The 21,617-nt window shown below is 36.4% G+C and overlaps 1 protein-coding gene across 1 annotated transcript in view; it reads left to right on the plus strand.

The window, feature by feature from the left end:
• Window positions 1-19,838, plus strand: part of USP37 (ubiquitin specific peptidase 37) — a 66,124-nt gene extending 46,286 nt beyond the window's left edge. Inside the window, exons 17-22 of the mRNA XM_027873913.1 lie at window positions 3,921-4,087; window positions 12,180-12,240; window positions 13,509-13,624; window positions 14,149-14,218; window positions 16,142-16,280; window positions 16,917-19,838. Coding sequence (XP_027729714.1) covers window positions 3,921-4,087; window positions 12,180-12,240; window positions 13,509-13,624; window positions 14,149-14,218; window positions 16,142-16,280; window positions 16,917-17,004 — 641 coding nt within the window. The 3' untranslated portion in view covers window positions 17,005-19,838. The remainder of the gene's footprint in view (window positions 1-3,920; window positions 4,088-12,179; window positions 12,241-13,508; window positions 13,625-14,148; window positions 14,219-16,141; window positions 16,281-16,916) is intronic.
• The last annotated feature ends 1,779 nt before the right edge of the window (window positions 19,839-21,617 follow it).

The raw sequence follows: 21,617 nt of genomic DNA on the forward strand, positions 1-21,617 counted from the left end.
TGTTAAATCTCAAATGTTGTTAAACATTGAAAGCTCTGGAGAGAAGAATCTCAGGTATCATCTGGTTCCAAGTGATAGGGAATGATGACTATTGTACAGAAAATGATGCATTAGGATGCAGCTATGACCATAATAAATACGAGTGTACATTAATTTTAAAATAATTCAGATGAATGAATTCAATTAGATAGATTTTTCAGTGACCAAATTTGGGACTATATTTAGCTTAGATAGAAGCATCTGACTTGGATGATATTTTTTAAAAAGTGTCTTTGTCATTCACAACACAATCACAGTAAATTCTAGTTTTTAAAGGAATCGAGATTGGCATATTTGCATTTATTTTAAGGAAAATTATGCTGCCCCCCTCTCCCCCACCCCCCCAGCCAAGTAGAATATAAACTTGGGGACAGGAACTTTTTCATTTTTGTCTTTGTGTTCCAGGTATCTAGCATATTACTTTAAGTGCTTAATAAATGTTCATTTAATTGAATAATGATGGCAAAGCAAAGTAGAATTACATAAAAGTTTTTGTAGTAGTTTTTCAACAGTGTTTCTAGGTTTATATAAAGTATAAGCAAAAAAACAGTAGTGGAAGGTGTGTGTGGATTTGTCCTTATAGTTGCAAAAAATTATACTTGTGTAGTTTTTTTATATTCTCAGAGCCTTAAAGCATTAGAAATTTAGTAACTGGCAGCTGTATTCTTGTGAAATTAAAACATGTTCATTATTGAACATTGTATTTCTGTGATATATATGTATATATATATATGTATTTCTATGATATATATAAAGGTAGATGGGAGAGCCTGAGAATTTCAAAGATGTAAACGTAATATTTCATTTTATTTAATAGCTATTTCTGAAAATCAAGTTTTTGTACATCAAATTATATTTTTCAAGTTTTTTAGTATCTTTCTATTTAAGGATGCAGATCATTGTTAAGTGAATAACTATCCCCTTAATTTTTCTGTTTATTTAAATTTAAATTTTTTTGTATATTGGTTTTCTTAAGGGAAATACCTCATGCTTGCTGAGGACAGCAACTACTTTATTTTAAAATTTTATACAATCAGTAGAAAGAAAATTAAACATGTAAGATAAGAAATAAAATCTTGCATAAATCCTAGCTACGCTATAAATTTTTACAGATTTGTAAATAGGAAAAGCGATTATTCTGTGCCCTCTTCCAACTTGGTCCAAAGTTTTGTTGCCCTTAGCTTAATTTTCTTTGTTAGTGTATCCTGTTCTAATTATATAAGAATTATTTTGTATGTAATTTTTATTCTCAACATTACCACCAAGGAAATATACAATCTTTTCATCATTTATCTTGGTTAGCCTCTTTCAACATAAAGTACACTTACTTGATGGGATTACCTTAAATACTGCCTTTTGAGATCTTCCTGTTGAAGAACAGAAGTATGGAGGTTTCTATAAAAGAATGTCCTTGGTCCCTTTATCCTGTTGCAGATCTTGTTGGCCTTAAATTTCCCTCATCATCTGCTTGCTTCACTCCTAATCACAAACTGTTGAAGCTAGAGAAGATCACAAAACCTTGCTGGTGGGGTCCACCAAAAATTTATGTAATGTAATTTCAGCCCTCAGTGCTGCTGGGCAGTCCTTCTATACTTGTCTTATCAATAGTATCTCCATAGCAGCTCTTTCAAAACTTTTCATCCCTCCTCAAACCTGTCATGGCTCCCCCTGCCTCTACCCTCTCAGCTTAGAACCTTCCCTCATGTTTTACTGGAAAAATGGAGGCCATTTGCTGAGAACTCCCTCTTCCTCATCTCATATCACCCAGATACCTTCTACTATTCTCTCCTCCATTCTTATCTCATACAACAGGGCTCTGTCCTAGACCCTCTTCTCTTCTCCTTTTATATTATTTCATTTGATGTTCTCATCAATTCTCACGGATTCAATTTTCCTCTCTGTGGAGATGATCCCCCAGCCCTAATCTCTGTCCTAACCTCCAGACTCACATCTCCAAATGCCTGTTTCATATCTCAAACTGGATCCTAGGCATCCTAAACTCAATATGTCCAAAATTGAACTCATTATCTCCCCCCCCCAACAAAAAACCTTCTCCTTAATTTTCCCATTACCATTAAGCGCTGTATAATTTTTCCAATCATCAAGGTTTCCATCCATGTTGTCATCCTTGACTTCTCACTCTCACTTCCTGTATCCAATCTTTTTTCAAGGCCTGTCAGTTTTCCTTCATAATATCTTATGTATATGTTCTCTTCTCTTGACATTACCACCAGGTGTAGGACTCCCCACTCCATACCTGGACAATCACAAGAGCCTTTTCATCAGTTATCTTACCTCAAGTCTCTCTCCACTCTAGTCTATCTTCCACTCAGCCATCAAATTAATCTTCCTAAAGTGCAGATCTGACCATGTTACCCCTCTACACACATCCACATTAAATAAAGTCCACGGGCTCTATTATCTCCAGCTTCAAACATGAAATTCTCTATTTGGCCTTCAAAGCCTATCATGACCTGGTCCTCTCTTCCTTTTCTAGGCTTTTTACACCTTATTCCTCTCTGCCCCAACATACTCTGTGATCTTGTGACACTGGCCTCCTTAATCTTGCATAGGACTCTCCATCTGATGACTGTACATTTTCATTAACTGTACCCCGTGCCTGGAATTCTTTCTACATGCTGAGTTCCCTCGGCTTCCTTTAGGTCCCAAATAACATCCCACCTTCTACAAGTCGTCTTTGCTGAGCCCTTTTAATTCTAGTGCTGTCCCTCTGTTGATTATCTCCACATTATCTTCTATAAATCTTGTTTGTACATAGTAGTTTGCATTTTGTCTCTTTGCATTAGACTGTGAGATTCTTGAGGGCAAGAACTGTATTTAGCCTTTCTTTGTATCCCCAGTGCTTAGCACAGTGCCTGGCATATAGTAGGTGCTTAATAAATGCTTATTCACCAAAATAAATAAATAAAAGCTTATTGGCTAAGAAAGGGAATACATTCACATTCTTTTGAGTATATTAAAGCAGTATGACCTGATGGATAAAACATAGGACTAAAGGAGGGGCTTCTTATAGCTTCTTTTCTCTCCTAGGCAAGATCTATGCCCTTACAGTTCAACTCATTATCTAATATGGAGTAAAATAGGTCCTGAAGCAAGCCTGGCCAACCGAGTCTTCTCGAGACTTGGGCCGTTTCTCTGTTTACTCTTGTGTACCATATATAACTTAAGACTGCCTTCCCTGCAAATCATTTCCGTATTACAGATAATCAAACTTTGAATCTGACGTAAATAAAAGATAAACTGCTTTTAAAAAATAAATCGGTAGCATTAATATAGTTCTTATCCATAGCCTAGTACATTCTTAGAAAGCTAAAGTCTGTTATTATCATCCCTCTTTTTCACGAGGAAACTCGGGCTCCAAGAAGTCATGGGACTTGCCTGTGATTTCCTATCGAGTGAAGGTTAGAGCAGAAGACTCATTCATTCATTCAATTCAGTAAATATTTATTAAGTTTCTGCTGTGCTGGGCACTGTGCTAAATGCTAGGGATACAAAAAAGAGACAAAAGACAGTCCCTGCCCTCAGGGAGCTTACCATCTAAAGGAAAGACTGCAGGTAAACAAATATATATAAAGCAACCTATGTGTTTCCTCTTCTGGAAGTGAAAACTAAAATTAGCCCTTTTATGTGGATAGAACAGAATGATGAAATTGTTTTGCCTACTGTTGGTTTTGTTTTAATAGCATTTGTGACATTCCGTAAGAAAAGCTTCTAAGTAAAAATACTCTGGTGGCATTGAGGTTGGGCAAGGACAGTAGATGGCCCTGTGTTCAAGGGACTTTAGTTGTGCTGGAAAATATTCAGCTGGTAAATGGTAGGGGAAGCCAGAAATCTTGAATTGTGCTCTTTTGCTTCCTCAGGTCCTGCCAGTTTCACTGAGATCGCGAAAGATTTTGATGAGAATAAGGAAAACAAAACTCCGGAAGGGTCTCAGGGGGACATTGACTGGCTCCAACAGTATGACATGGAGCGAGAGAGGGAGGAAGAAGAACTCCAGCAGGCCCTTGCTCAGAGTCTCCAGGAGCAGGTAAGAGCTACCCAGTCAACTCCCCTTCTCGCTGCTGTTCTGTCAAATACTGTTTATCAACACTTTACTAGAACATTTTTAGTATGATGATCATTTCCTATATGTATACACCACACATGTACTGTGCTCTTGGTTTCATTTTTTTTTTTTGTCTAGGCATGAGATAGCTTAGGAAATTTTTCTACAACTCGAAATGGCAGAGAGCTGACTTGCCCAGGCTCACAGATCAATTTTGTCAAGAGTGGTATTTAGATCAAGTCTTCCTAATGCTGTGACTAGCAGGATCTATCTAGGGAAATGTTCTACCTCTTTACTGAGGTATGTGTATTTCTGATTTTTAAGTATAGCAATCTTTCCAAATATCAATTAGAAGACAATTTTGTTTTTCTGTTTTAGTGCCCTTTCTTTTAAACAACTGCTTCTTTTTTTAATGATTGTGTCTGTCATGTTTTATATTTGTCAAAGCTAATACAGTTTAATTAGCATCTCACTTTTCTTGCCCCAGGCATCTGGCCAATAGGTGATATTTTTATTGTTGTATCGTTCAGCTGAGTACCATGTAAGATGGTAATGAAACTAAAATTGCCTTGAATAATTTGTTAAGCTTTCAGAATAAATAATATTGTTATTTGCATTAATCCTAAGTAATCAAATTCAGGAACTCTAATTTCCTTACAAAGTTTTCGAAAGCAACTGTTCATGCTAGTATATCATTGAATGCATGCATGTGAATACAAGTGTTTTCACAGTAATGTGTGGCAGTCTTTTTCAGTAAAAATGATTGTTATATATAGTAATAGCTTGTATTTGTCTACTTCTTTGTAGTTTCTTCAACAAAGTATGGTTTTGAGAGATTTTCTTACCTTCTACAAAAGGAAGATATCTTTCAGTAGTCATTTCATCACTAGTAGAATTTTTTTTTTATTTTGTTGTTGTTTAAAAAAAAACTTAGCTTCCTCAGTTAAGATTACCAGACGTTTCCCAGATATAATGATGGGAATACATTTTCTTAGATAAAGCATCTTCAATTTGGCATCCTTGTATCTCTCCATTGATTAAAAATTCTATGTCTAGCTTTCTGGTTTTGGAACAATTTGATGTACTCAAATGGTCTCTTTCAGTGGCGAAAATTTCATTTTGAAAGCATTTGATATCTTTTACAGGTCAATTAATGAAAACAGAATTTAATTGTCTTTTTTCTTTTATTTTTTAAATAATTTTTTTTACCCAGTTACATGTAAAAAAAATTTTTATCATGAGGTTTTTTTGTTTTGAGTTCTAGTTCTGTCCTTCCCTCCCTCACCTCCACCCTCCCTGAGACAGTAAGTAATCTGATATAGGTGATACATGTACAATCATGTATTATTATTTTTACTTATTAGTTATTTTGTGGAATAAAATTCAAAACAAAAGGAAAAAATGAAAGAGGGAAAGAAAGTGAAAAATAGTATGTTTCCATCTGTATTCAGACTCCATCAGTTCTTTCTCTGGAGATGAATAGCATTTTTCATCATGAGTCCTTTGGGATTGTCTTGGATGATCGTATTGCTGAGAATAGCTAAGTCAATCACAGTTGTTCATCATACAATATTGCTGTTACTGTGTGCAATGTTTTCCTGGTTCTGCTCACTTCACTCACTCAATTCATGTAAGTCTTTCCAGGTTTTTTGAAACCATCGTTCTCATCACACTGTGTTGGAGAGGTACAAGTTTAGATTAGATACTACTTCCTGCCCTCTAATAATTTATATATAGTCTAGTTGGGAGGAGTATGTGAAACATTTAACATATGCCTAATTGTTACACAATAAACACATTAGAGAATTCTTGTGGAAAATTGTAACTAACCCGCAGAGGGATCATGGAAATCTTCCTGGATCATTTAAATATCCTAGCAGAGTCACAAAATTAATCTCATAATTTCTTTCATGAAGAAACTACTACCAACTTTGCAAGGAAATAAGCCCCTACTACTCTTGGGGAATTAGGATTTCTTGGAGATGACTTTTTGGAAAGAAAATTAAGCCATTTGAGTGACTGCCAGTGAAATGCCAGTGACACTCCCCAACACACACCCAATTATCAAGCATTTTTTTCTCCCTTTCACCTTCACTGCAGTCCCTGGACCAGGATAGGAGTCGGGGAACAAAATCCCTGCAACCAGTAAGCATGTTCAAGTAAAACTAATGTCGACATTGGTCTTGTCTAGAAATACCTGTCTCACTTTGCACATTAGTCTATCTCCAGTCTTTCATGAGATGTGAGCGTGCTTCATCTTTGGTTCTCAAGAATCATGAGTGATCACTGTGTTGGTTACAGCTCTTCAAGTCTTTTAGAATTGATCGTTTTTACAATGGTGATGTTATAGTATTCTCCTGGTTCTTCTTGTTTCTGCCATTAGTTATTACAGGTCTTTACCAGTTTCTCTGAAGCTCTCTTTTCATTTCTTAATGTATTCCATTACATTCATATGCCAAAATCTGTAGTTATTCTCCAATAGATGGGCACCTACTTTGTTTCCAGTACTTTGCCACCACTAAAAGATCTCAAATCTTCAATTATTAACTGCAGAAAGTAATCTTTAAGTCTTCTTAATCACCAAGGTTGTGTTTAACAGCACAGTAAAAAGAAAAGTAAGATAACAAAAAGATTGCATCTTGGAAATCAAGAAGATTACAGAACTTTGCACAATATTTTAGTACCAACTGATTTAAATCCCATTAAAAAGATAAACATGTTAATATGATTGTACATGTATAAGCTCCATCAGATTGCATGCTGTCTTGGGGAAGGGGGGAGGGAGGGAGAAAAAAATTGGAAGTCAAAATCTTATAAAAATGAATGTTGAAAACTAAAAAGTAAAAATCATAAATAATAAAAATAATTTTTAAAAAGATAAAACATGACTTTAATGTTTGATGCCGGGGCCTATTTTTCCTTGAACTGCCTATAGTTTGTATATAAAAATAAAATTTCTTAAATGTTGCATTTTTTGTTTTCTTTTTCCTTTAAATTTTTTGTACATAGGTATTTTTTTTTTAATTACTGAAAATCTATCTTCTCTCTTTCCTCTCTCCCCTCCCTCCATTGGGGAAAAAAAAAATTAAACCTTAATATATATGCACAGTCAAAAGACCGAAATTCCCTTTGGCCATGTCCAAAGAACATGTCTCAGTCTGTATTCTGAGACCGTACGTCTGTTAGAAGATGGGCAGAGTGTTTCATCATGAGTCTTCTGGAATTGTGGCTAATCTTTGTATTTATCAGAGTCAAGTCTTTCAAAGTTATTTGTCTTCACAGTATTATTATTATAAAAATTGTTCTCCTGGTTCGGCTTGCTTCACTTTACATTGGTTCAAGCAAGTCTTCCTAAGTTTCTCTGAAACTATCCCTTCCTCATGGAAAACAATAGTTTTCTGTTACATTCATATACCATACTTTGTTCATCATTCCCCAATTGATTCCCCTTTAGTTTCTAGTTCTTTTGCCACCATAAAAAAGAATTGCTATAAATATTTTTGTACATATGGGTCCTTTTCCTCTTTGTTCTCTTTGGGGTATAGGGTGCACAGTTTAATAATTTTTGGGCATAGTTCTAAATTGCTTTCCAGAATGGCTGGATCAGTTTATCCATGCATTAGTGTGCTTGTTTTCCCACAGCTTCTTCAGCATTCATCATTTTCCTTTTTTTGTCAACTTCATCAATCTGATGGATATGAAGCAGAACCTCAGAGTTGCTTTAATTTGCATTTTTCTCATTATTAGTGATCTGGAGCATTTTTTCATATGACTGTTAATAGCTTGATTTTTCCTAAAATTGCCTATTCATATCCTTTAAGCATTTATAATTGGGGTATTATGTAGTTATATTCATATAGTTTGTGTTTGTGTGTCTTCTTGGCACAGACTTTCAAGTATTTTATAATTCTGTAGTTAGTTATTTTAAATGGAATTTCTTTTTCTTCTTCTTCCTGCTGGGCTTTGTTGGTAATATACAGAAATAATGATGATTTGTGTGCGTTTATTTTTATATCCTGCACTTATTGAAGTTATTGTTGCAGTTAATTTTTTAGTTGACTCTCTAGGCTCAACATCTGCAAAAAAGGGATAATCTTATTTTCTCTTTGCCTATGCTTATTCTTCTAGTTTTGTTTCTTATCACTCTAGCTAACATGTGTTTAATATTTGTGCTTTTCTGTACTTGTTTGTGAAGTTTTTATACACTAATACATGGTCAGTTTTGTAATATTGCCATGAACATCTGGGTTAATATATGTATTCCTTTCTGTTCCTATTCAGTAATTATCAGAGTTATATCTAAATTTTCTAAAACTCTATTCAGGTCTTTAACTTCTTTTGTTGTTGTTGTTAAATTTATCTAGATGTAAAAGGTCTTCTTAGTTATAGTTTTATTGTCTGTTTCTCCCTGTAACTCATGTAACTTTTCCTTTAAGTACTTAGGTGCTATGCCGTTTGGTACATGTGTGTTTACTATTGATATTTATTCATAGTTTATGGGATCACTGAGCACAGTGTAGTTTCCCTGCTTAACTCTTAAATTTATTTTTTGCAGTTACCGCATCTGAGATCATTTTGCTGTCTCTGCCTTTTTAACTTCAGCTGAAGCGTAATAGATTTTAATTATATCTGAACAATTATTTTTCAAATGTGTTTCTTATAAACAACATATTGTTTGCTTCTGCTGTCTTGCTACCCATTCTGTGGGTAAGTTAAGCTGCTTCACGTTCACAGTTATGATTTAGTGTGTACTTCTCCATCCTTTTCTTTTTCTTTTTCTTTTTCTTTTTTTTGGGGGGGGTGAGACAATTGGGGTTAAGTGACTTGCCCAAGGTCACACAGATAGTACATGTCAAGTGTTTGGTCTGAGGCTGGATTTGAACTCAGGTCCTCCTGACTTCAGGGCCATGCTCTATCCACTGCACCACCTAGCTGCCCCTCCATCCTTTTCTCTTATACTTTTCCCTCTCTTTATTTCTCACCCCCTCGTTCTAAAGAAAAAAGACAGTTGTGAAGGAGTAGTGTGCTTGGCACCAGGGCTCTAAGTTTGATGCTCCCCTGTTCATCTTCTCTTTCCCTGGCTCGGATCCCAATCATATGCTCTTCTCTTTTCATTTTAAGCCTTTCTTTGCTATTTGTCCTCCCTGCTTAGAGTTGTTTTTTTTTTTTAAACTTATCTCTCTCTTAATCTGTCCTCCCTAACCTTCTCTTCTTCCTTTTTCCAGTTGAATGAAATGTATTTCTGCATCCAACTCTGTATATGTATGTATTCTTCGATTTTTTGCCCCATTTAGATGAAAGTGAAATTCGGGTCACCTGCCCTCCTTATTCTGTCTTCCATGTTTGTATAGTCTTTCATTTGTGTACCATGATAATGAGATCATTTCTCCTTCCTTTCTTCTCCCTTTTTCCCCCTTAGTGTATTTCTAGTCTACTCTATTTCCTTTCTTCAGGAATATGAAACCATAACAAAACTACTCTCAAGCCCTTCATCTCATTACACCTCCTCTGTGATCCCTGATGATAATAAAGCTCTGAAGGGACATATATTATCATTTTCCCATAGACTATAATAATTTCATTTTTGTTTAGTCCTTTGTGATTTCTTGCTTACATTTATCCTTTTATGTTTTTCTAGAGTCCCTTGTTTGTATTTCAAAGTTTCTGTGCAGCTTTTGTCTTTTCATCAAGAATGCTTGGAAGTCCTCTATTTCATTAAAGGTTTAATTTTCCCCCTGTAGAATTGTACTCAGTTTTGCTGGTAAGTTATTCTTGATTGTTAGCCTATGTTTTTTTGCCTTCTGGATAATTGTATTACAGGCTCTCTGTTCCTTTATCATAGTGACTGCTAAATATCTTATGTGATGCTGTGGAACCTTTGTACTTGAATTCTTTCATTCTTTCTGGCTGCTTGCAGTATTTTTTTTTTCTTTGACCTGGAAATTCTGCATTTTGGTTATAATGTTCCTGGGAATTTTCATTTTGGGGTTTCTTTCAGGAGATGAGCAGTAGACTCTTTTTATTTCCATTTTAGTTCCTACTTATAAGATATTTGAGCAGTTTTCTTTTGTGATTTCTTAAAATAATATGTCGAGTCCCTTTTTTGGTTTTGACTGTCATAAAGGTTATCCAATGATTCTTAAATTCTCTCTCCTTGGTCTATTTTCCAAGTCGGTTTTTTTTATAATAGTGAAATACCTTACATTTTCTTCTATTTTTTTCTAGTCTTTTGAATTTGTTTTAATAGTTTGTATTTTGTTATGAAGCCTTATTTCATCCATTCTAATTTTCAAGTAGTGTATTGCTTTGGGGAAAGTGTGTACCTTTTGCACCAAGCTGATAATTCCCTTTCCAATTTTTTCTTCTGTAACTTTCATTTCTTTTCCCATCTTTCCTCCAGTGCTCTCATTTCATTTGTAAAATCATTTTAAACTCTCCTTTAAATTCTTGTTTCATATATTCCAGGAATTCTAGTTGAACTTAGGCCAAGCTATATTTTTCTTTAAGATTTTGCTTGTAGATATTTTAAAGTAATTGTTTTCTGGTTTCCTGAGTTTCCCTAGCTCAATAATAGTTTTTTAAGGTGGGATTCTTCTTGGAAGGGGGAGGAGGGGCAGTGAACTAGCATTTCTTAAGCTACTGTGGTGTGTCAGGACCTTGCTAGACACTAGACTTCAGTTTGCTCATTCTTCCAGCCTTATTTCCTGACTTTGGACTATGTTCAGGCCAGGTTGTGCACACTTCTATAGAGAATGTCTGTGCCCTGCTTGGTGCTGTTTTGGATCCTGTTGCTGTTCTCCTCTAGTATTGAGTATCGTATTATTCCAAGATCTCGGGGACAGCTCAGGCTGGGGACCTGCAAACTTTCATTGACCCCAGGGTGAAATCTGAGCACTGTCTTCCTGGTTTGAACTCTTCAAACTTTCTGACCTGGATTTGGGTGTGAGCATCAGCACTGTGGATTTGCCCCTGGTTCAATCTCCAACAGACTACTAATGGACTCAGCCCCTGTCCACCAGCTGGGAAGCTCAGAGGGTTCAGAGTGACTGCACTGTAAGCTTCCGCTGACTCAGAGACCCTACTCTGCTCTCAGAGTCAGAGCCCCACAGCTGCTACTTACCTCACACTTCACTTCTTGCTTACTGCATGGCCTGGGACCTGTGACATTTCCTTGCCCTGGGCCTCCAACCCCAGCGGCAGGTCTGGTGCATAGCAGCTAGACCCCCATCCTCATTGTCTTCCTTATGCCGACCTACACTGGAAAAAATGATTTACCTTGATTTTTTTTCGTTGGATTTCCCAATCAGGACTTGGACTGGTGTGTTTTCTAGATCTTTGTAGAATAGTTGTAGAGAGAGAGCTAGATTGTACTGCTTCTTCCTACCCTGTCACATAGTCTGCTTTAAATCATTATTAGTTTGCATTCTATTAGGAAATGATTGGGGCACTTAAATGGCACAGAGTGCCAGACCTGGAGTCAGGAAGACTCATTTCTAAGAGTGCAAATCTGGCATCAGATGCTTACTAGCTTACTACCTGAGCAAGTCACTTAACCCTGTTTGCCTCAGTTTCCTCATCTGTAAAATGAGCTGGAGAAGGAAATGGCAAACTACTCTGGTGTATTTGACAAGAAAACCCCAAATGGGGTCACAGAGAATCGGACACTTCTGAAACAGCTGGATAACACCAGAAGTAAATGATTGGAGTTAAATGTTGGAATCTAGGACCACATCTGGCATTCTGAGAGACAAAACTACATTGTCTTTGTCAGTTCATGCAGAAGTTGGTTGTGAAACCCTTTTGATTAATAATACAGAAGAAAAAGGAACTTAGAGACTTTGCCTTATTCCAAATTTTAGAATACTGAATTTGTAATTGAGTTTTATTTCAGTCCCTTTGTTACTGAAAATTGAACTCTTTCAAGGTAATGAGCGTTCCTCCATGTAGAACTTCTAGTGTGTAATAACGCATTTGTTGTAGAAACCAGAATAGAACAGCTTCAATGCAAAAAAAAAAAAAAAAAATTAGAAACTCTAAACTTTTTAAATGAACTAGATTTTATGCTTCCCTTTAGGAGGCCCGAGAACAGAAAGAAGATGATGACCTCAAAAGAGCCACAGAGTTAAGTCTTCAAGGTTTGTGATTTATTTATTTTTACCTGTTTTTTAAATAAAATAGCTTTCCTTACATGAAAAGTCACTGACAGGTTTGTCATTTCATTTTCAATTGTTTAAAAATATAATTTTGTTTTGTATGCTGTGAATCAATTTGAAAACTTGTATGAATTGCTGTTCTTTAGTGAAATGCTTCCTTTTTAAAGAAATTCCATTTCGTTTAAGATTAAGTGAAGGGATCCTAGCATTCCATATACTCTTGGTATCCTGTTCACTAATAACACCTAGGGATCAAGTTAGGTTTACATTTACTTCATACCACTAATATCACCATGAGTATCTACAGTGGATCATTTTTAAATGTTTTTGTCTCATTACAGATAGATAGCCGCACAAATTGAAATAAATACAAAATACAGTATCTTAATTCTTGGTTCAGATTAGACCTTGTTCAAATAATGTCCATCTGAGTGGAGCTCAGACTAATAACATTGCAAACATTTTAACTATGTCATATACCTATTTTCTACTCATCCTAGAGTGGAGACCAGCTGGAGGTTTTTGTTTTCTTATTTATCTCCATCTACTCCATGTTTATTTAATCTATTCTGGGAATTATTTAAGCTGTGAATCCCAGCATGAATAAGGGGATGAATCTAGTGTTCATTACTTGTAATCCAGATAACTGGAGAAGCTGTATGCTACCGGGGAGTAAACTGTGCTTGCCCTTAATGTTAACTCCACCGCTTCCAGCAGTGCTGTTTTCACAAGTTTAGGATGCCTGGTTTTTTTTGTTTGTTTTTAATTGTCTGCCCAGTCATTAGGAGTTGGTAGTTTTAATTTTTCAAAGCACTTTTCATTATGAACTCTTAAGTAGTCCAATAATTGCTTAACCTCAAAATCCCAGAAAATGTAGTGCATATTGTGTTATAATTCTCATGCTCTATTAGCTTAGAGGGGAAAAAAGATGACATGCAGGTTGACATACGATACTGGAAGAAGCTGCATCAGGTAAAAAGTTCTGTTCTTTCTCTCCCTTGTGAGGATTAGACCCTGGACCCCTCATCAGATATGTATGGTTCTAACTTAAAGAGCTTGAGAAATGTTTCTGTTACCACTTGTGAGATATCTAATAGGATATGGCTTGCATTGGAATCTTCATGGTTTTTATAGCATACTTTTGCTTGAGATGGCACAACATAGAATCCAGGCTTTCTTCCATTCTTTCTGGTTGAGTCTCTTGGCATCTTTGCCAAAGACCCTTACCGGTCCTTGTCTTTGCCCTTTAGAATTTAACAGTTCCTTTCTGGATGGAATGGGCTCTGATGACGACTCTGGGAATGAAGATGTTTTTGATATGGAGTACACAGAAGCTGAAGCAGAGGAGTTGAAGAGAAATGCAGAGGTGAGGACTTAGGATTCTCTTCATTTTCCCTCTTTTCCTCTTTTTCATCAAAAAAATACTGGAGTCAAAAATAAAGTTTAACCTTTTTTGTATATACTCAGTGAGAAGTGAGCAATGTGGTACTTTGAGATACATGACTACAAACTGTTACCTTCAATCGTCAAAGCAGATATTCCTGTAAAAATTCCTTTTTCTTTTTTTTCCAGCAAAATACTGATTCAGGCCAATAGACACTGAATAAATATTTGTTAACTAACACTAAAACATTCTGTTGTTCTTAGATTCAGTATCTTACACTCGGCATGCACTTAGTAGCTGTTAATTGGATTGAATTGGGATTATATATTCACTTGATATATAGATTACATAGTGTACATAAAACATTCATTGCTCACTCTAGTTGATGGAGAGTCCAGATATACCAGGTGTTATGGTTCAGTTATATCTGCTTTGCTGTTTGAGCTTAGATTTGATATTTTATTTTAGATACAGAGGTAAAGCTCACATTCACTTGTCTTTTTTAGACAGGAAATCTTCCCCATTCTTATCGGCTCATCAGTGTTGTCAGCCATATTGGAAGCACATCATCTTCAGGTAAAAGGTCATTTGAGCTTTCATACAGTAGAAGTATGTATCTTAGAGTGTAACTTGTCTGGATTCTCTGGTCAGCTGGTTCTGTGACTAGGAGGGCATTTCCAAACTAAAAGTTGAAAAAGTCTCTGATGTTTTCCTTGAGGACAAAATGGAGATGGTTTTTGTGAAGGTGAAATGAGGTGATTTATGTAAAGTGCTTTGAAAATCTTAAAGCATGTGAGCTATTACTGTTATATAGACTAGTCATAATGCAGTTAAATGAATTGAGAATGGTTGGAAAACTGAACCCAAAGACTAGTCATTCATGGCATCTGTCAGCTTAGATGGATGTCTTTTAGTGCCTCAGAGAGTCATCCTTGTACTTTGTGCTCCAGAGAGTGTCCTTGGCCCTGCCTTGTTCCACATTTTTATGACTTAGATGAAGAAGCTGTTTTTTTTTTTTTTTTTTCAAATTTGCATGTCACAAACCTATGAAAAGTAGATAATTTGTTAACTGAGAATTAGGAGCTAACAAGGATCTAACAAATTAGAATGGTAGACTGAATTGAATAGAATGAGATTTAATAAGGATCAATTCCACTTAATTTTTAAAAATCAGTTTCATCAATATAGAATTGGGAAGGCATGGCTAGACAGTAGTTCCTGTGGAAATAAAATCAAGAAATGGGGGGTGGGGGTGTTCAGCGCACAATGTAACCTGAATATGAGTTAGCAGTATGATATGGCAGCTTAAAAAGCTGTTTCAGGGTACATTGAGAGGCCCTAGGTCCAAAATGAGGCTGATAAAAATTCTGCTTTCTTCTGCCACAGTCAGACCCCACAACTAGAGTGCTGTGGTCAGGGGAACATTTATAGAACATAATATTCATCGGTCAGTAATTTGGCCTGGAGAAAAGAAGACTTAGGGGACCATGTAGTTGTCTTCAAGTATTTGAAGAGGCCTTGTGTGGATGAGGAATTAGGCTTATTCAGTAGTAGGATCAATGGGTACTAGTGATGGAGAGGCAGATTTAGGCTTGATGAAAGGAAAAAACCTTCCTAACCATTAGAGAGATCAAAAAGCACAGTGAGCTTGTCTCGGGAAGTAATGGATTTCTGCCTCACTGAAAGTCTACAGGCAAAGGTTGAATGACCATTTGTTAGGGATGTGTGAAGAAAGGATTCTTGGTCCTTTCTAGGTATGACTAAGTTAGCTATTCAGCTCTGATAGTCTATGCTTCTCTAAAGTATTTATAGAGAGAGGGGTGTGTGTGGGTGTGTGGAGAGGGAGGGAGAGAGAGAGAGATGAGGTCAGTTTAACTATAATTGATACAGAATTTAGAAATTGTAGGATTGCTCAACCATTTATCCATCAAACATTATATCGCCTGAGACTCAGTGAACATTGGTGCATTGATATACACAAAATAATTAAATATGCAAATGAAATCCTCTTGAATATCAAGTAGACCCTCTGGAAGATTTATGGAACTCATGGACTAGAATCACTTAGGATGGGGAATGATGGTTAGATTGCAGACTGCATCAATAAAGAGAGTACCAATAAAAGGAGATCACAAATTCATTGAAATTTACAGAAATTTTTAGTGTTTATACTTTTTCAGGATCTTTTAAAAATAAGATGCTATAAAGATTTATTTTGATTTTTTTTAAACTGTGCAAAGCAGTGTGTATAGAAGGATGGTTTTGAAGACCTATGTTCAAGTCCCACTTCTGACACATCCTGACTTGGAATTCTGGTTAAGTCTTAGTGCTCTGTACAACTCCCCAAGACTCTAGGTTGCAGAGAATGTCAGTCTGTTTTGCTAGAGGGAGTTCCTTACCAAGAGCTCCCTATACCAGTGAAATCACAGATCCATCCCCTGTCTTTTATGAAGGCTCAGTGTTATTGGGAAAATAATTACTTTGTTTTATTTGTTTTAGGTCATTATATTAGTGATGTGTACGACATTAAGAAGCAGGCCTGGTTTACTTACAATGACTTGGAGGTGTCTAAAATCCAAGAGTCCTCTGTTCAGAGTGACAGAGACCGGAGTGGTTACATCTTCTTTTATATGCACAAGTAAGAATCTGGCCAGACAAGGACTCACAGGCCAAAAATTGCCTAGCTTTTAATTTGAGGAAAAAATATTTAAGTGTTTTTGCCACTTTGGGTTTTCATTAGTTTATTTTTTTACTTTGAAATTTCTGAAATAATTTTTGTTGTGCTTCTCTAATACTAGTAACGTTAGTTCTTCTTACATTGTACTCCATTTGTTAGTCTTCAAAAAGTAATAGAGTGGAGGGGTTCCTGGGACCCAGCCTCCCATTCTTGATGATCCCTCACTGGGGATAAGAGAGATCCAGTTATGAACCTACTCTAAATGTGCCAGAGAAGTTCTCTGAATTAAAGTATTTAATGATTTCCAAGATCAGTTGATCCATAATTTGTGTACATGGCAGATTACCTATCATTTTTGTTAAAATAGCTCTAGCCAAGGTCCTCTGATAATTTTCAGGTACTAATAGCAAATTGTTAGGGAGGCCTGGGTTATTATTTCAACTCAGGATGAAGGTTGAAGGAAGAGGCTGCTTTTTTCTAAGAGAATAATCACTAAATATTAATCCTTCTTGTGGTTAGTTCTGCACTTACATTTGATATCTAATTTTCTCTACCCGCTTGTGACTCTTTTTGTTGATTTCCCCCTTCCTCTTCTAGAGATATCTTTGATGAGCTGCTGGAAACAGAAAAGGCCTCCCAGTTGCTTAGCGTGGAGGCTGGTCGGCCCACCCGGCCGGCACTGTGAGGAGCCCACTCCTGGGCAGGCAGGCGTCTGTGCGTGCACACGGCAGTTTCTCTCATTTTCATGTTCTTTCCACCTGAGAATTCAGAACTTGGAACGTCACAGGAGTAACAAACAGCTCAGGGCCAAACCAAAACCTAGAACCCTTCAAGCCAGAGAAGTTCTCCATGCATGGAAATCCTTGAACCTTACACCTGTAGCTGATCAGCCTTCTCTCCAAGAACAGAGTGGAGCTTTCTGTAGTTCTAAAAACTGAAACACACACCCATACATACACACACACACACACACACACACACTCTCACACTCACATACCTATACACACTCACACTCTGACATGTACGCTTGTTTGTACATTTGTGTTTGTATATATTGGACAGAATGGAGCCTTAAAGAGTTGGAATGAGCCACGAAGACTTTGTTTGCTCGAAATTCGTAGCACAGTTGGTGTGGAGAAGAAATGGAAAAAAGTGACAGGGGGATTTTCAAGTTCATTCAACTGGGAAACGGGTGAAGAAACCACCTGTATCACTTGCCATTTGTGTATTTTCATGTCCTTCAAGAGCAATTTGAGCAATAGTTTATAACTTTGAGTGTACATTTCATTAGTAAAGTTCACTGGAACCCCAGCTCTCCACAAACACTAGTGATAGTTCTTCCAGCTAAGGGGAATGTTTCTGTCATTTGAGATGAGGCATGTTTTGGTTATTTAATTATCATTTCATAGGTTTGTAACTCCTCTACAGTTTACATACAGTTCTAGGAAATGAAATGTTGGTGCTGAGGAATGTGTTGTAACATTTTCATCATCCTTCACAGTTTTTGCTCATTGTATGCCTTGTGTGTTTAAAAAAAAAAAAGGTTTTAATTCACACAGTGTATTCCTTTATTCAGTCAGCATCTGTTCTTGTTACTGACTTTTTTTCATTTATTCCAGTGTTGTGCCCGTTTGAGAATAGACACCAACTGTTGCAGGCTGCTTCTGGAGTTAGCCAAAGCAATATATAAAAGTTGGGCAAAAATGTTATCCCAAATGGGACCCATTGACAGATGTTCTTTGAAAGGTTCCCAGATATCAAAAAGTGATTCTTTACCCTGGACCACTCACCCTACCCCAAATGTAAAACTGAGTGTGCATTGGGAGCTGTAGGTCAGGGCTTAAACATTTAAAACCATGTCCTCTCTGGATGCATTCCTAAGCAGAATGAATTAATCTAAAGTGAGGATGATTTGGGTGAATCCCAAGAACTGTAAAGAAATTCAGTGAATTGACCTTATTTGTTATGTGCTTAAGGTGAGAATAAATATGGTTGAAAAACTAATACATTTCAGTAATTGCTCAAATGACATAAAACAGATTGGTTAAGCAGCTTGGGAAACCATATGAAGGATGAATTTATTGTAGGTAAAATTCTGTAAAAACTAATTTTGAGAGCTTAGCTTCATCATTAGGTTCCCATGAAGCATCTCATTCCTTTATTACAAAGAAATGTGTTAAGAACTATGGACTCTGAATTTGGGCCGGAACTACAGTTTTATTATTTTATCAAACATAGAGAGTTCTTTTTGTTTTTTTAAACTACTTTCTCATATTGGTGTCAGGGCTGGTTATCATAAGTCTCTTGAGAGGGGGAGCCAGGCAGGGGAGAACCATGAATTTTTTTTAAACCACTGTTCATAAACATAAACCAAATTATTGGTGTTGGAAGGCTGGCTGTCTTTTCCTTTGAAGAGCCTCCAGCATTGCAGGCACAACTTTGTTCTGTAATCTGTTCTGTAAGCGTAGCCTCTTCTTACATGGGTTGTTTTGTATTGTGACTTAACCACAAACGGGAAATGCTTTTGACCCCTTCCCTATACCACATGCACTACTGTATCATAAATTATCAAGTTTGTATCATTGGCAAGAGAAATCTAAGGGAAAAGCTTATTTTAATACAGGTTTTGTTTTGCAACATTTCCAAAAAGAAAATCCTTTTTAAAAAAAAATCATAAATCTTTTTTAAAAAAAAGTAAAAAAAAAGTCATAGAATAAATGAGTTAACTGATTATAGCTTTCCTCCACTCTCCTTCCCCATCCCCAGTCTTCTTACTTGAGGGCAACATTAAAAGTAAAGGTGAATGACTTTGAAGACAATTCAGAAGGGAGCAGTTACATTTGGGGTCAGTCAGTCGGGAAGGTGAGAACAGAAGGAAGCTCTGTAGATGGGCTCCTGAAAAGTTAGCCCAAATTGAGTTAATGTCATTGGAAGCATGATTTAATGGGGTCTTCTTCCTCACTCTTAGTATGTTGGGGCTCTAGCTTTCATATTAAGAATAGGTCACCAGGTCAGAAGGGCTGTTTTACTGCTGTTGGAGCTTCAGTTCTCGCGGATATGTCCATTTAAGTGGCTTCATCAATTCTTTCCTTGTTTCACCCTCCCAACACAGAGTCCCTTCTCATTCTAGGTCAATGTGGAGTTCCTGGAATTTCATCTTGATTGTGTTGATAGAGATGGTAGCAGGGGAGGGATTATTCCTGGTTGAAGTGGCTTTATAGATTTGAAAAGTTATATATATAGGTGTGTATATATATATAATATATATTTTATTATTTGCACAGCACGGCCAGTTCATAATCATAGTGTGAGCATGTGATGAGTGGAGGGAGAAGGGGTCCTGTTATTCTGTAGAAAAACAGATTTCTACTGCAAATCTTAAGCATTTTGTGGCCATCAGTTATATATAGCATTGGAACTTAGCAGCACTTAGTTCTGCACACAACCAGTATGATGTGTTTGGAAATTTTTTTTTAAAGGAAAACCAAACCAAATAAAATCTGTATTGGTTCGTTATCACCTAGTGTTTTGAGGTGTTGGAGAATTTTATAGATCCAAACATCATCATTGTTACAGCAGCTGTGAATAGAATTTCAGCCTTCTAGAAGGTAGACTGTTTTCTGTGTATGTGTGGGGGTATGTGGGTGTGTGTGGATGTGGGTGTGTCTGTGTCCCAACAGGGCAGTATAACTAACAATTCCACACGTTTTTCCTTCTATTTTACTTAGATTTTGAAACTCTTTGTTTCCTGAAAAGGTTCTGCCTTAATTACAAGTCCGGTAATGACCACTAATAAAAACTATTCAGATATCATAAGTATCGCACAAAATGTACACATTTCGTATATTAGTCCAGAAAGCAAACCCTAGCCATGTTCATTTACCAATACCTTTGATCAAAGGTTTCTTTAAAAAAAAAAAAAAGCTTTAATAATTAAAGCATGGTAGAGGGATAATTGGCAATTTTACTTACTGTAGTTCCCCCACCCCCCAGGCTGCTGGTAGCATTATATAGCTATTGACATACAGCTATATACAAATATAGCTATACATAGATGTATAATGTAGGCTGTCTAGAAATGCGTGTTTGTGAAAGAAAAATTGACAATCTCATACACTCAGTTGCTGGGTGTGCCATGCATGTTTGGGTGGGGAGGAGTTTTTTTTGGTTTTCGTTTTTAAAGGTAGAAAGAATATATCGGGTAAACTTTACTCACCTCCCCCATAAGAGATTTAGTCCAAATAGGCTATGTTTAAATAAATGAAGCTATTACCCTTCTTTGTCTTTTCCTCACCTGTGTCCCCTTGAAATACCTGTCCTGAAGAGCATTAATTTACATCACTTTTACTCTTTTCCTGTTTCATTTAAATAATAACCTTCATGTGGACATGTTTATCAGTGAAACTGAAATTATTTCAAAGTGTGTGTGTGTATATAATATATATATATGTATATGTGTGTGTGTGTCATATAGGTTTTAAAAAATGCCACCATCCAATACATTAAACAAACAAAACTACTTCAAGCCTTGGAAAATCTGTAACTAAGAGAAACAATTTATTTTGTCTTACATGACCACTAATTTCCATAGATTATCCTTGAGTAACCCATCTCCCCATGTTCATATATGTATTTTTTCCCCACAACTAGATAAGTGTACATGAAAAATATACTGTGTGTCTGAAAGTGTTTTTAAAACGTAAGAGCTGTGCCACAGCTAATACGTGAAGCCGTTAACCTTTTGCCATTGGACTCATACCAAGGTGCACGAAATAGAAGTGCAGATATATCTTCTTTGCTTGGTACAGTGAGAACGGTTAGGATGGGTAGGGAGAAGTCAGAACTAAGTTTGCAGGATGCCCAAAAGAGTAAGATAGATGAAATTGTTCTGGGTTAACAAGTTCACAGTGTTTCTATCCAAAGAGTGAGAATGCAAATTGACAGTTACTAAAGTCTGCCTTGATCTTCTTGTTCTTCAATTTTTCCTTCTCTCCTTTTTTGTACTCCCATATTTCCCTGCTTGACCAGTTTCACTGCCTCCTGACAATGTTAATTTATTGTATAAAAAAAAAATAGGGTTTCTCTGCCATGCCTGGTTGATCCACCACCAGGTTTGCCAGCCGCTTTGGCCACATTACTAGTAGGATAGTTTTTCGCGTTGTGAGTGATTTTTTGATTCTGATTCTTTACACTGTTTATATGGAACGGCACTTTATCTGTGTTTTAGCAGAACTGTTCCTTTGTATCTGAGAGTTTTTCCTTGTTTTTTCCCCTTTTTAAATGATATATAGATTTTTT

This window comes from Vombatus ursinus, unplaced genomic scaffold, assembly GCF_900497805.2.
Source record: "Vombatus ursinus unplaced genomic scaffold, bare-nosed wombat genome assembly UNPS02014802.1, whole genome shotgun sequence".
Classification (NCBI taxonomy): Eukaryota; Metazoa; Chordata; class Mammalia; order Diprotodontia; family Vombatidae; genus Vombatus; species Vombatus ursinus.